The sequence below is a fragment of the Puma concolor genome, chromosome A2 (genome assembly GCF_028749965.1).
Source record: "Puma concolor isolate L17-30 chromosome A2, mPumCon1.1.hap2, whole genome shotgun sequence".
Lineage (NCBI taxonomy): Eukaryota > Metazoa > Chordata > Mammalia > Carnivora > Felidae > Puma > Puma concolor.
Window position 1 is genome coordinate 13,674,962 of NC_141668.1, and position 12,871 is coordinate 13,687,832.

Genomic DNA, 12,871 nt, shown 5'->3' on the forward strand with positions numbered 1-12,871 from the left:
TTTTAAAATTGAGATATATGGCATTCTAGGGGAACTCATTTTAAAATATAATATCATCCAGGGCGCCTGGGTGGCTCAGTTGGTTGAACATCCCACTTTGGCTCAGGTCATGATCTCGCGGTTCCTGAACTCGAGCCCCAAGTCGGGCTCTGCACTGACAGCTTGCTCAGAACCTGGAGTCTGCTTCGGATTGTGTGTCTCTTTCTCTCTCTGCCCCTCCTCTGCTTGCTCGCGAGCTCTGTCTCTCAAAAATAAATAAATGTAAAAAAAAATATTTTTAAAATATAACATCATCCTAGGGTCCCTGAATCTGACTGCCCTTCATTTCTTCTTGCCGTTCACACTCCTTTCCCACCAGAGCTATTCTAATAGCTAAATTTAATTAGTTTGTTTTCCTATCATTTTGTGAAATTCAGTAGATACAGAGAAGATAAATCTGATGGTCAGATGTAGAGCCCTTTCAGACTGTGAATGTGTTAAGAGGTCTGTCATCACCATCATTAACATTTTTGAGCACGTGTTAAGTGCAAGATGCTAGGTTAAGCCTGGCAGGAGGAGCCAGTTGTACGGAGGTGTTAAGTCTCTACTTTTATTCATCTGCTTAGTTGACAAATGCTTCTTGTGCACCTGTTATGCAGGGCACTAGGAATCTGCAGATAGACGTGGTGGCTGGTGAACTAGGACACATACGTTAATAAGTGTGGGAAAGGCTCTATAGGTTTAAGGTTTGGACATTTTAGTCTTTTGTTCATACAGCAAATTATATATAGCATATATATATCTGAATATATATAGGATGGAGATTATGAGTTTATTTCCTGGCACATTCACAACTTTTGGTACCTACACAACTTGAAGGTACTAGACTAGGGCCTTCTGGGTGGGGTTCACACAAAAGATCAGGAAAAAGAAGTCCCTTAGGGGAGAAAGAGAAAAGCTGATGGCTTTGGAAATTGAGGATTTTCTATGAATCCCCCGTTTTATATTTAGAAATTATATTTTGAATGCCCCAACCCTTGGGAAATCTGGTGGCTAAGTAATCAGAGGAGGTGGGAATAAGAAATAGCCATTAAAATAATGGAGGAGCCCCAGCAGTTTGTGCACTGGGTGTCACTCAGGCAGTGCTGAAGAAGAAGCCTATCCTATGTGCCAGAGATACAATGAAGACACGATTTAACCCCTCTTCCTAAGGAGATAATAAATGACTGCCCGGGGCTGCTGTTTCCAAGCCAAAATCTATGCCATAACCATTATCTATTTATGCGGCATTTAGCCTACAGAAGGGGGACTGCTTTCATCTTTGTATATTTGGCTCAACCTCCCCTTCCCGGGCCCAAGGGCAAGTAAATGACCATCCACCACCTTCTCTGGAGGTTTAGTCACTGAAATGGATGAGCCCCAGGCAGGGTCCAGGGAAGGCGGGGGCCAGGCAACAGCCGACTGGGTTCTGCACGCAAAACTACCTCAGGCAGCACACCCAAGCCCACAGCTCCAGGAGGCCAGGCCACATCCAAAGCCCAAACAACCCCGGGGCGGCCAAGGCTCCCTCTCCCGCTTCACTTCCCAGCCCAGCGCAGGCTTCAGCCACACTTCCAGGATTATGTAACACATTTCTGTCATGGTCCATATGACCAGGGAGATTACAAAAAGAATGGTGGCGTATAAAAATTCAGGGTGGTACAGTTATCCGACGGACTCCTAGGTGAGAAGGCACCTCACCCCAGCACAGGTGGACGGATCCAGGTGGATGCGCGTCCATGCCGCCAGACGTTTCCCGTGCACCGGCACACACATGCACCCGCGAATCCCAGCCAGGCACGCAGTTGGGCGAAGCCGGTGGGGAGGACGCCTCCTCTGGCTGGATCGGAGCGCCGGCCCCGGCGGGAGGGCGGCGGCGGCGGCGGGCGGGGCGGCGCGGGGCAGGTGCGGCCTCGGGCGGTGCGGCGGCTCGGCCCGGCCCGGCGAGGGGAGTTCCCGCAGCCCGCCCCTGCGCCCGCCCCTCGCCGCCCGCGGCTCCTCCTCGCTTCGCCATGGTGGAGCGGGGAGACGCGGCGCCGCTGCTGCGCTGGGCCGAGGGCCCCGCCGTCTCCCCGCCGCAGGCCCCGGAGCCGCAGGCCGGAGGCCGGGGCTGGGGCAGCGGCGGGGGCGGCCGGCCGGCCGCGGAGCCGGCCAGGAGGCGGGGGCCCGAGGAGCTGGGCGCCTCCGAGGTGCTGCTGCAGCCCAGGCGCCTGGAGCTGGGCGACGTGGAGGAGGACCAGGTGGTGGCCGTGTTCGTGGTCACCTTCGACCCCCGCTCGGGTGAGAGCCGCCGCTCCGGGGGCCGGGAGAGGGTCGCGCACCCCGGGGCTTTGGGGGCGGCGGGGGAGGGGCTCGCTGCGCGCGCGCCCTCACCCACACACCTGCACCCCCCCACCCCGCCGCCCCCGCTCGCTCGGAGCGGCCAGAGTGCCCCCGCGAGGTCCGGGCGCGGGACGCGGGGCTTTGTTCGCGGAGTCCCCCCGACCCCCTTCTCCTTCCCGTCCCGCGCGGCCTCCCGGCAGATCCGCGGTCCGCGCCCGGGTCCCCACAGCCCTGTTTGCACTTCTCCCGTGCTGCAGGATCCTGTCGGCGGCCGCGGCGCGCTGCCTTTTGTTTTCTGGCTCTGCTGAAAGGTGTTTTTTTTTTTTTTTAATTTTTTCCCCATCAAGAGGAGAAACGCCCCCCAGGTGAACTCCTGAAACAGATTGTACTGAACTTCCAGGTTTTCTGCTTCCCCGCCCTCGCTCCCCGTCACTCCCGGCACGGTAACTTTCCGAGCGGCCAAGTTCACTTGCTCTGGCAGCATCATTTTGAGGAATTAGTGCCGCGAGCATTAAGGGATAGGATTGAGGGATTAAACTGGAGGCGGATTAAAGGAGAAGCCTCCTCAGGTAGACTCTTGATGGTTTGTGTGGAGAATTAAAGGGTTATCTAAAATAATCTTGAGCCTAATTAACCAGGAAGGAAGTGTCCAAGTGAGTGGTGAAAGACTTCGTGGGGGTTCAGGAGTAAATACACTCTCTGGGAAAGCCTCAGGTGGTTGCTGCAGGGCCTCAAGCCGGAGCTCATCAGCTCTCAGCATTGAAGGAAGGAGTGCCCTATTCCTGGTTCTGGGGTTTTAGGAAACCCAGATATTTCTGACCCTAACTCCCCGAGGGGAGTCCTGGAATGAAGAGCGCCTGGTAGTGAATGGAAAGAACTTCTTCGTGATCCTCCAGGGAGGAGCTGTAGAACTCATTCACAAGAACCTGGTGGGTGGCCGTGGGGTGGGAGGAGAAAGGCCTGGGGTCTTCAGGTGGCAGAAGAGAGCGTCCAGGCCGGGTAACTGACCTAGGGTCCGGGATGATAAAGCAGCAAAGATGCAGGAAGAAATGGCACAGAATAGAAAAATAGTTGGTGGAGGGACTAGGCCTTTCAGCCTCCTGTCTGTTCCTTGGCCCTTATCCCAGTGGCGTTCAAACTTTTTTGATTGTGTGTGACCCACTGTTGGAAGTAAATTTGACTTCACGACCACTACACTCACAGGCATACAAATGAAACTGAAACAAGTTTCATGAAATAGTACTAACCCCTTCTGCATGTGGTGCATACTGGTATTCTCCTTTTTCTTTTTTAACACCTGCTGGTTGACTCGTATGGTTGGGACTCCTAGATACCAGTAATTTCAGAAGCTACTGTTTCTGACCAAAAGCAGTCTTTATTGGTAAATAAAAACGGATACTTTGTAACTAATAATATTCCTTATCCCCTATCCCATCACCTACAGGTAAATGGATGCAGGCATGGGACTGTGGGAAATGCTGAAGGCTAGCTAGAAGAAACGGCAAGAGAGCACTGACAGGGTCCGATTCCGCAGTGGTATAGCACTGGCAGTAGACTCTAGGGAGGGGAAAGAGAAAAGGAAAGCCCTACACTAACCATAGATGCAGTTGATGACATTAAAAAGCACTGCAGAGCTGGGACCCTCCCCCTGCCTTGTCAGTCCCAGCTGTGACATCATTTGGATGGGTATATGTATATGGAATATACATACAAGGGGATATGTATGTAATGTTTTCAAATTAAGGTTAGTGTGGACAAGAAGGGATTGTAACTGGTCCTTGGACTCTTTGTGCAGGCGTTTTACTATCATGGTGTTTCATGTAGTTGTAATCCTCTATTTTGATCACCGTTCGTACCCAGTTTATACATGAGCAAGCAGACCAAGGGTGATTAATTTGGAGACATTAACTAGCCAATACATACTTGACTCTTAAGTTCAGTTGTCTAATGTATCCCACACTGTGTGAACCTCTACCCCCCAACTTTTCATCCTTACTGTGTCCAGAGGGTGGAAAGGAAGGGAAGGAGTGGGAGAGAGGACAGGGGAAGAGAGAGAGAATGTGTGTTTAGCTTTGGTTGCCTTTGGTTTTTTGTTTTTTCTGAAAGCTGCTGTTCCCTGCCCATAAACCTACCTCTCCTTTGTCACCTATCCCAGTCCAACAAGTCTCTGCATCTTGTAAAAATAGTCTGGAAAAAAAAAATACTCTGGAAAAAAAAATATAAAGTACCTCTATAAAGTGAAAGTAATATGGTGCATCTCCTAATGTAGAAGTTGGAATGAATGAATGCTGAGGTTCCCGGATCCTCAAAGGTTAGCACTAGGGCTCAGAGCTCCTGCTGTGTCCCTTATCTGGTGGTCTAGGCAGTCACTGTCCGGAGAGGTGAGATGCCAGTTCTCAGTTCCCCAGTGAGCTGGAGACATCACAGGACCAGACCATGTTTCCTGGTTCAGTTCCGTGTCCTCCTCACTCTGCTACTGAGGCTGATCTGCTATGTGTTACTCTTTAATCTTGGTCCATGTTGTTCAGTTGGGTTAGAGCACAATGCTAGTAACCTTGGTCCACCAAGACTTTTGCCTTCCTTAGCCTTTGATACCAAAAATAGTAAAGCAATTACTGGCTTCTTTATAAAAATCAGAATAGGGGCGCCTGGGTGGCGCAGTCGGTTAAGCGTCCGACTTCAGCCAGGTCACGATCTCGCGGTCCGTGAGTTCAAGCCCCGCATCTGGCTCTGGGCTGATGGCTCAGAGCCTGGAGCCTGTTTCCGATTCTGTGTCTCCCTCTCTCTCTGCTCCTCCCCCGTTCATGCTCTGTCTCTCTCTGTCCCAAAAATAAATAAACGTTGAAAAAAAATTTAAAAAAAAATCAGAACATATCACAGAGCTTCTCACGTGGGAGAGATTGGAGTTTTTTTCTCTTGCCTGCCTACCTACCCACTCCCCCGTGTTTCTTCCACCTGTGTCCTGTTTCGTTCCCTAGGAGCCCCTCCCTTTTACCCTGACCTACCCAGTCATTTACTGCCCAGCCCATGGCTATTTCATTCAGCTTCCCATCTGGTGGAAGTAACTGTTGGCACGTGTGCACATGAGAGGGCAAGAGAGAAGATGTGGGAGGAGAGAAATCCACGGTTGTGGTGCACCTTGCGGCTGGGGGAGGGGGGCGGAGAAGGTTGTGAGTGGCCTGTGGTGAAAGCGGATGTAAGAGGGTGTGAGGGAGGAGTGGGTCCTGGTGAGGGTGTGGGAGGGTGTGGTTGGACGTGTGCATGAGCACATGCTTCCAGCGGGAATACACTTAGGGATTCTCAGGCTGGTGTATGGCAATGGGAGAGAGCAGTTCTTTTATACTTGTGGATACAAGTTTTGGGTTGGACATCTGTAGGAGGGATCAGAGAAGAGGGTAGAGGCGTAATGCATGCGATTTTCATTGGATTCATGGTTTGAAAATTATGGTGGTCGTATCTACAAATGACGTGAGGACCGGGTCCTCAGGTTCAAGTGCAGCAGAGGCGCGCGCGCGTGCGCTCTCTCTTTACTCACTCTCACACACTCAGTCTCTCTCTGGAGCAGGGAGCCCTGGGATGGCAGTTCTGGCCATCTGGGCTACAAAGCTGCTATTGACACCAGGCCCAGATGCTTACTATGCAAGCCAGGTGGGAGGGTTTGGCAGCCAGAATCTTGCTTTTTCATTGTGATCAACCCATTATTCAAGCCTTCGATTCTTAATTTTTATTTTTTTTTTTCTGCCCAGTTGTGTGTGAGCCTGCAGCAGGTAAAGCTTTGGACACAATGAATCGTTGGGGCTGTTTCTTTATAAGAGGGTCACCTTATTTTTATTTAATGTTTATTTATTTTAATTTTTTTTTTCAACGTTTATTTATTTTTGGGACAGAGAGAGAGACAGAGCATGAACGGGGGAGGGGCAGAGAGAGAGGGAGACACAGAATCGGAAACAGGCTCCAGGCTCTGAGCCATCAGCCCAGAGCCCGACGCGGGGCTCGAACTCACGGACCGCGAGATCGTGACCTGGCTGAAGTCGGACGCTTAACCGACTGCGCCACCCAGGTGCCCCAAATGTTTATTTATTTTAGAGCACAGGCAGGGGAGGAGCGGAGAGAGAGAGGGAGACAGAGGATCTGAAGCGGGTCTGCCCTGAAAGCAGTGAGCCCGGTGTGGGGCTGGAGCTCACAAACCGTGAGATCATGACCTGAGCCCAAGTCGGAGGCTTAACCCACTGAGCCACCCAGGCGCCCCTGTAAGAGATTTGCTTTAAACTGCTACATTCCCCCCAGCCTGAGTTATTTCGTGGGGGGTCTGCAGGTAATTCCTGTGTGGCGTATGCTTGCTTTGGACTGCTGAGGAGGGCACAGGGGAAGGCTGAGGGGAGGAGAGCTGAAGTTTTTGAGATAACCTCTTCCTTTTTGTTCTTCCTGATGAGGAATGAATTACTACCCGTTCCTCAGCCGGTCGCCACCCCCTAAAGTACATCTAAACACCTGTTTCATTTTGTGAGTCTAAATGCCCCTAAGTTTATGTATTTAAGATCACTCACACCAGTTTTAATCTCCATACGGTCTCCAAAAGTCCACACCGTACAAGCACGTTCTTTTCCACAGCAGACAAGAGGGGGCATGGCAGGATTAAGGTTAGGTGTGGTGTCTGAGACCCAGCTTGGAGCACGGCCCACGTCCCCTGACTTGTGCAAATAGTAAGTGGCTCCAGCCGTGACAGGGGCAGTGACAAAGTAGAGTGAGAACGGAAGATGTGGGACATAATTTTGAGATGCAAAGAGCAGCCCTAAGCACGGCCAGCTCAGAGGGCAAAGAGAGGGCGCTTTCTGCCAACCAACCAGGAGGTCCTTAGAATGATTAACTGCCACATCCTTTCCCAGAGTTCCCTCAGATGTCAGTGGAATGCAGTTGTGGTTAATTTCATTAATCCCACGTTGGCAGAATCTTCCCCGGCTGGTGGTGATTCACCTGCTTGTGGTTTTCAGGGAAAAGTCAGTCTGTGGCCATCTGTGAATTCTGTTTCTTAAAAGAGAGTCAAGCAGGAGTAGGAACCATAACACCCACCACTTACTGGGTCCCCACTTTGCGGGGGGTTTCGGGGACCTGGTCTCTAATCCTTCTGACGCTGCTCATCACGGTAATGGCTCGGGGCGGTGGGGGGGGGGGGGGTGGGCAGAAGATGCCCTGAATTCACGGAGCAGAGAGGTCAGAGCCCAGAGGCCAGCCAAGTCTCCAGGGCCAGTGCTCCCTCCTCACACCGCTGCCCAGGGTAATACGATACAGAGTCTGTGAACTGGAAGGGTTTTTCCACTTGAAATTAATGCATCGGAATTCAGCCATGGATTGGTTGAGGGCTGACTTGAAATCACCAGGATTGATTTCTTCCTGCCCCAGGTTTCTTTATCCTGACTCTCCTTTTGCTTCGCGCATACTCTCACCCTAGGTGGTTTTAAAATTATTTAAGACCATTTAAGACCAAAAATCAATAGAAGCTATTTCCTTTTCTGGTGTTTGGAGGCTGAACCAAATAATCTTCTGAGGTTTCTTCCCTCTCTGGCATTTGGTGTCCCCCCCCCCCCCCCACCAAGGAAATGGTTCTGTAGAGGGAAGGTGGGGAGGGGAGGCGCCAAGTACCCCTGGATTCTTGCCTTTCTTCCCGAGACAAAGTTCCTTTTTCCTTCCCAGCTAGAACTAGGGCTCGTGTCTATGCTGATGAGAAGATGGAATAGGTGAAAAATCAAGGCATATGTTGGGGAGGGAAAAGGGGGCAAAAAGCTCTGCTCCTGAGGTCAGAAGGAGCTGTAGGACGTGTGCTGATGCAGCCACCGATAGCAAGACCTCAGGAGGAAATCCTTGATTGGAAACCACCCAACAGGAGGGAGGAGGGGGAAGGAAAGTCACGCGTTTCCTGTTAGAGATTATTTCTGTGAAGATCCTTGCTCTGTCTACTTTAAATACTTTGAGATGAACTTTGTAACGGGCAGCAGCAGTAACAGCCCACGTCTGTTCTCCCAGAGCAGTGGTGGTGCCGAATCACCTCAGTGTACACGGAAACAGTCCCGTTTGCAGTAGATGGGACAGAGCAGATCTCGCCCAATGCAGGAGTTCATCAAACATCAGCCCTGGGAGGCTCTGCTGTGGACACAGCTGCCAGGCTGACCTTCCGAACCGTGGAGAGGCAGGTTCAGACCATCTGTCCATCTGCACCAGGCTCAGCCTCGCCTTCTGGCTTCCCCTGGATGACTGGGCTGCCTGCGCAATAAGCTGGGAGTCCAAGTTCCACGGGGACATACATATTTGCCTTTGCATGAGCCCAGCCCCTGGCACTGGCTGCCAAGTTATGTTCTGCCAATATTTATTGAATGGCCGGCTGGACGTACATAATGCAGATTGCCACATGTGACCCTCGTGCGCTCATGTGGCCCTTCCCCATAGGTTGTCTTTGCACCTAGAGATGAGGCTGGGGCTCCAGGTGGGCCCGCGGATGCGAAGGAGAGAAAGTGAGGCGGAAAAGCACTTGTCATTGTCAACTCGTCTCTTTTTGATCGATTACCCCTCAGATGAGCCCTTCTGTAGAATCCTTTTGGGCCCCAGTTTCCTGGCTGAGTTCCTAAAATATGGTGAGGGTATTTGGGAAGCCAATAATAGTCCGAAGAGCAAGACTGGGGTAGTTAGCATTCAATGGGAAGTTTTTCTGGCATTCAGTGGGTTTTATTTTTACAGAATCACTTGTCTCTACAAATTTTATATGTAAACTGGCTTCCAATTTTTGTGAATGGTGTAATATTTCTGGAAAGGATGACCTTTAGCCATGATGCCTCGTTATTACCCTACTTAGTGTAGATTCCCCCATTTATTTTCCTTTTGCAAAGTCCTTTCTCCTTACCTTATGTTTTTTTTCACATCCCTATCATTTAAATTATGTTCTCCAATTTGTTGAAATTTTTTAAACCTCAGAAAAGTTGGAGGAATAGTACAGTGAATACTTCGAGCCCGTCCCCATTTGTGGACATTTTGCCATATTTGCTTTATGCGTACACAGCTCAGCTCTAATGTGGAACATGCATTCCTAAAAGTCACTGTGCTGTGAAAGACTTGTGGTAAAAGTCACAAGGTTTATGGGGAAGATGGGGTCAGGGCACAGCGCTCAAAAACTGTCAGTGACACATTTTTTTTAAAAAAAGGGAACCAAATAAAAATGGTAGGACAACTTTACATATGATAACTAGTTAGGAGATGCATAAATACTCAAAGTTTGGCACTTTACCTTAAGGCACCTGGGGAGGTGGAGCCTGTGATTTATGGTGAAATGAATGGAAGCGGAGCTGTGTGACATTTGATGGACAACAGTAGGCCTGGAAGTGATAGTCAGGGCTCTTAACTCTGAAGAAGGTAACGCGTGAGTGTTTGAGGTTGGGGGGTGGGTGTTTTGTGTATTTCTGTGTGTCTCATTTCAACTGGGTGCAGTTTTCTGCATTCACATTGTGATCCTTATGATCAAAATCACCTATCAGCAAACACAAAATCCCCTACGATCAAACGGCTCCCTAATGTATCAGTTGCTTTGGATCGAATTCAGCTGGCGTTATAGCAGAACTGACTATATATAGAGGTGTGCTTATCTTTTTCTGCTGAACTATTTGACAGTAAGTTGCAGACATCATAACATTTCTTTTCTGAATACTTCAGTACAAATCTCCTAAGAATAAGGCCGTTTTCCTACATGACCACAATATCATTACCAATCCCAGGGTAATTCACCTACATTAACTGATCCGTTACCTTCTTTTTTTAATATTTTTTTTACGTCAGTTTCAGATTTACAGAAAAACTGAGAAGAAAGTGCAGAGGGTCCCATATCCCGCCTTCGCACCCAGTTTTCCGTTTTTATTCACATCTAGCATCAGTGTGGCATGTTCGTTACACTTGATGAACCAATATTGATAAATAATTATTAACTAAAGCCCATAGTTTACGTTAGGGTCTACTCTTTGCGTTGTACATTCTGTGGGTTTGAAAAATGCACGATGTGGGGCGCCTGGGTGGCTCAGTCGGTTAAGTGTCCGACTTCGGCTCAGCTCATGATCTCATGGTTCCTGAGTTCAAGCCCCGCGTCAGGGTCTGTGCTGACAGCTCAGAGCCTGGAACCTGCTTCGGATTCTGTGTCTCCCTCTCTCTCTGCCCCTTCCCATGCCCCCGACCCCCAGAATAATCATCAAAAAAAATAAAAATGATTGCTTTAAGTACATATAAATCATGATGATTTGATAAAAGGAGTTTTAACATTGTTTAACAAAGCATACCAACTGTGAAAGAAATATAAAAGTTTTATCCTTGGGGTGTCTGGGTAGCTCAGTTGGTTAAGTGTCCAACTTTGGCTCAGGTCATGATCTCGTGGTTCGTGAGTTCAAGACCCACATCAGGCTCTGTGCTGACAGCTCAGAGCCTGGAGCCTGCTTCGGATTCTGTGTCTCCCTCTCTCTCTGCCCCTTCCCACTCATACTCTGTGTCTCTCTCTGTCAAAAATAAAGAAACATTAATTTAAAAAAAATGAAAAGAAAAATGTGCGATGTTACATATGTGCTGTAAGAGTATCTTACAGAAAGGGTTTTATTGCCCTAAAAATCCTCAGTGCTTCCCCTACTAATCCTTCCTTATTTGCTGATCTTTTTACTATCTCTTAATTTTTTCTTTTCATGGATGTCACAGAGTTGGAATTATATAGTATGTAGCCTTTTCAGATTGGCTTCTTTCTCTTAGCAACATGCATTTAAGGTTCCTTTATGTCTTTGTGGCTTGATAGCTCATTATTTCTTTTTTTTTTTTTTTTTTTTTTCAACGTTTATTTATTTTTGGGACAGAGAGAGACAGAGCATGAACGGGGGAGGGGCAGAGAGAGAGGGAGACACAGAATCGGAAACAGGCTCCAGGCTCTGAGCCATCAGCCCAGAGCCCGACGCGGGGCTCGAACTCACGGACCGCGAGATCGTGACCTGGCTGAAGTCGGACGCTCAACCGACTGCGCCACCCAGGCGCCCCAATAGCTCATTATTTCTGAACAGTATTTTATTGTCTGGATGTTCCGCAGTTTGTTTATCCATTCACCACTGAAGGACACCTTGGTTGCTTCCAGTTTGGGACAATCAGAAATAAAGCTGCTGTAAACCGTGGGCAGGCTTTTGTGTGGACCTAAGTTCTCACTCTTGGGATAGATGTGAAGGAGCATGATTGCGTGATCATACGGTGAGAGTATGTTTAGTTGTAAGGAAATGCCAAACTGTCTTCCAAAGTGTTTGTACCATTTTGCATTCCTACCAGCAACGATGAGACTTCCTGTTGCTGCATGCTCTTGCAATTAGCATTTGGTGTTTTCCATGTTCGGGATTTTGACCATTCTAATAGGCGTGAGAAGAATCTTGTTTGGATTTGGAATTCCCCAATGACATGTAATTTTGAGCATGTTTTTCATAATCTCATTTGCCATCTGTATATCTTCTTCGGTGAGATCACTGGTCTGATCTTTTGTCCATTTTTAATATTTTTTTTTAAGTACACTCCACGCCCGGCATGGAGCCCAACATGGGGCTTAATTGAACTCACGACCCTGAGATCAGTACCTGAGCCGAAATCGAGTCAGATGCTTAACCGACTGAGCCACCCAGGTGCCCCTTGTTCATTTTTTAAATTGGGTGTTTATATTTTTCTTAATGTTGTGTTTTAGTTCTTTGTATATTTTGGATTTAAGCCTTTATCAGGTATGTTTTTACAAATATTTTCTCTGTGTATGGCTTGTCTTTATTCTCTTCATAGTATCTTCCACAGATCAGAAGTTTTTAATTTTAATGAAGTACAACATACCAATTTTTTTCTTCATGGATCGTGCTCCTGGTGTTGTATCTAAAAACTCATTGCTAAACTCAGGGTCACCTAGATTTTCTCTTTTGTTACCTTCCAGAAGTTTTATAATTTTGCATTTTAGTATACTATTCATACTGAATTAATTTTTGTGAAAGGTGTAAGTTCTGTGTCTAGATTCTTTTTTTTTTTTTTTTTTTTTTTTTTTGCCTGTGGTTATCCATTGTTGAAGAGATAATCCTTTATCCATTGTATGGCCTTTGCTTTGTTGGCAAAGATCAGCTGACTGTATTTGTGTGGGTCTGTTTCTGGGCTCTGTGTCCTGTTCCGTCAATGTGTCTAATCTTGTCTAATCACTGTCTTGATTACTGTAGTTTTCATGGTAAGTCTTAGAATTGGGTAGTGTCAATCCTCACTTTTTCTTCAGTCTTGTGTTGGGTGTCTGGGGACTTTGCCTTTCCATATAAACTTTAGAATTAACTTTTCAATGTCCACAAATAATTTGCTGGCATTTGGATTGAGATTGCATTGGATCTCCAGCATAAGGAAATGTGAAATCCCTATGCTCAGATCGTTATTTAATACTTCAATTGTGTTGGGGTGCCCGGGTGGCTCAGTCGGTTGAGCATCTGACTTCGGCTCGGGTCATGATCTCGCGATTTATGGGTTC

At 48.1% G+C, this 12,871-nt stretch overlaps 1 protein-coding gene across 4 annotated transcripts in view; it reads left to right on the forward strand.

Moving 5' to 3' along the window:
• Positions 1-1,965: 1,965 nt before the first annotated feature.
• Positions 1,966-12,871, forward strand: part of DENND11 (DENN domain containing 11) — a 55,461-nt gene continuing 44,555 nt past the window's right edge. For 2 of the 4 annotated variants that reach the window (XM_086688491.1, XM_086688483.1), the window contains exon 1: positions 1,977-2,298. In XM_086688491.1, coding sequence (XP_086544617.1) covers positions 2,031-2,298 — 268 coding nt within the window. In that variant the 5' untranslated portion in view covers positions 1,977-2,030. Of the gene's footprint in view, positions 2,299-12,871 lie in introns of all 4 variants that reach the window. The other 2 variants (XM_086688499.1, XM_086688474.1) reach the window with 2 other exon arrangements.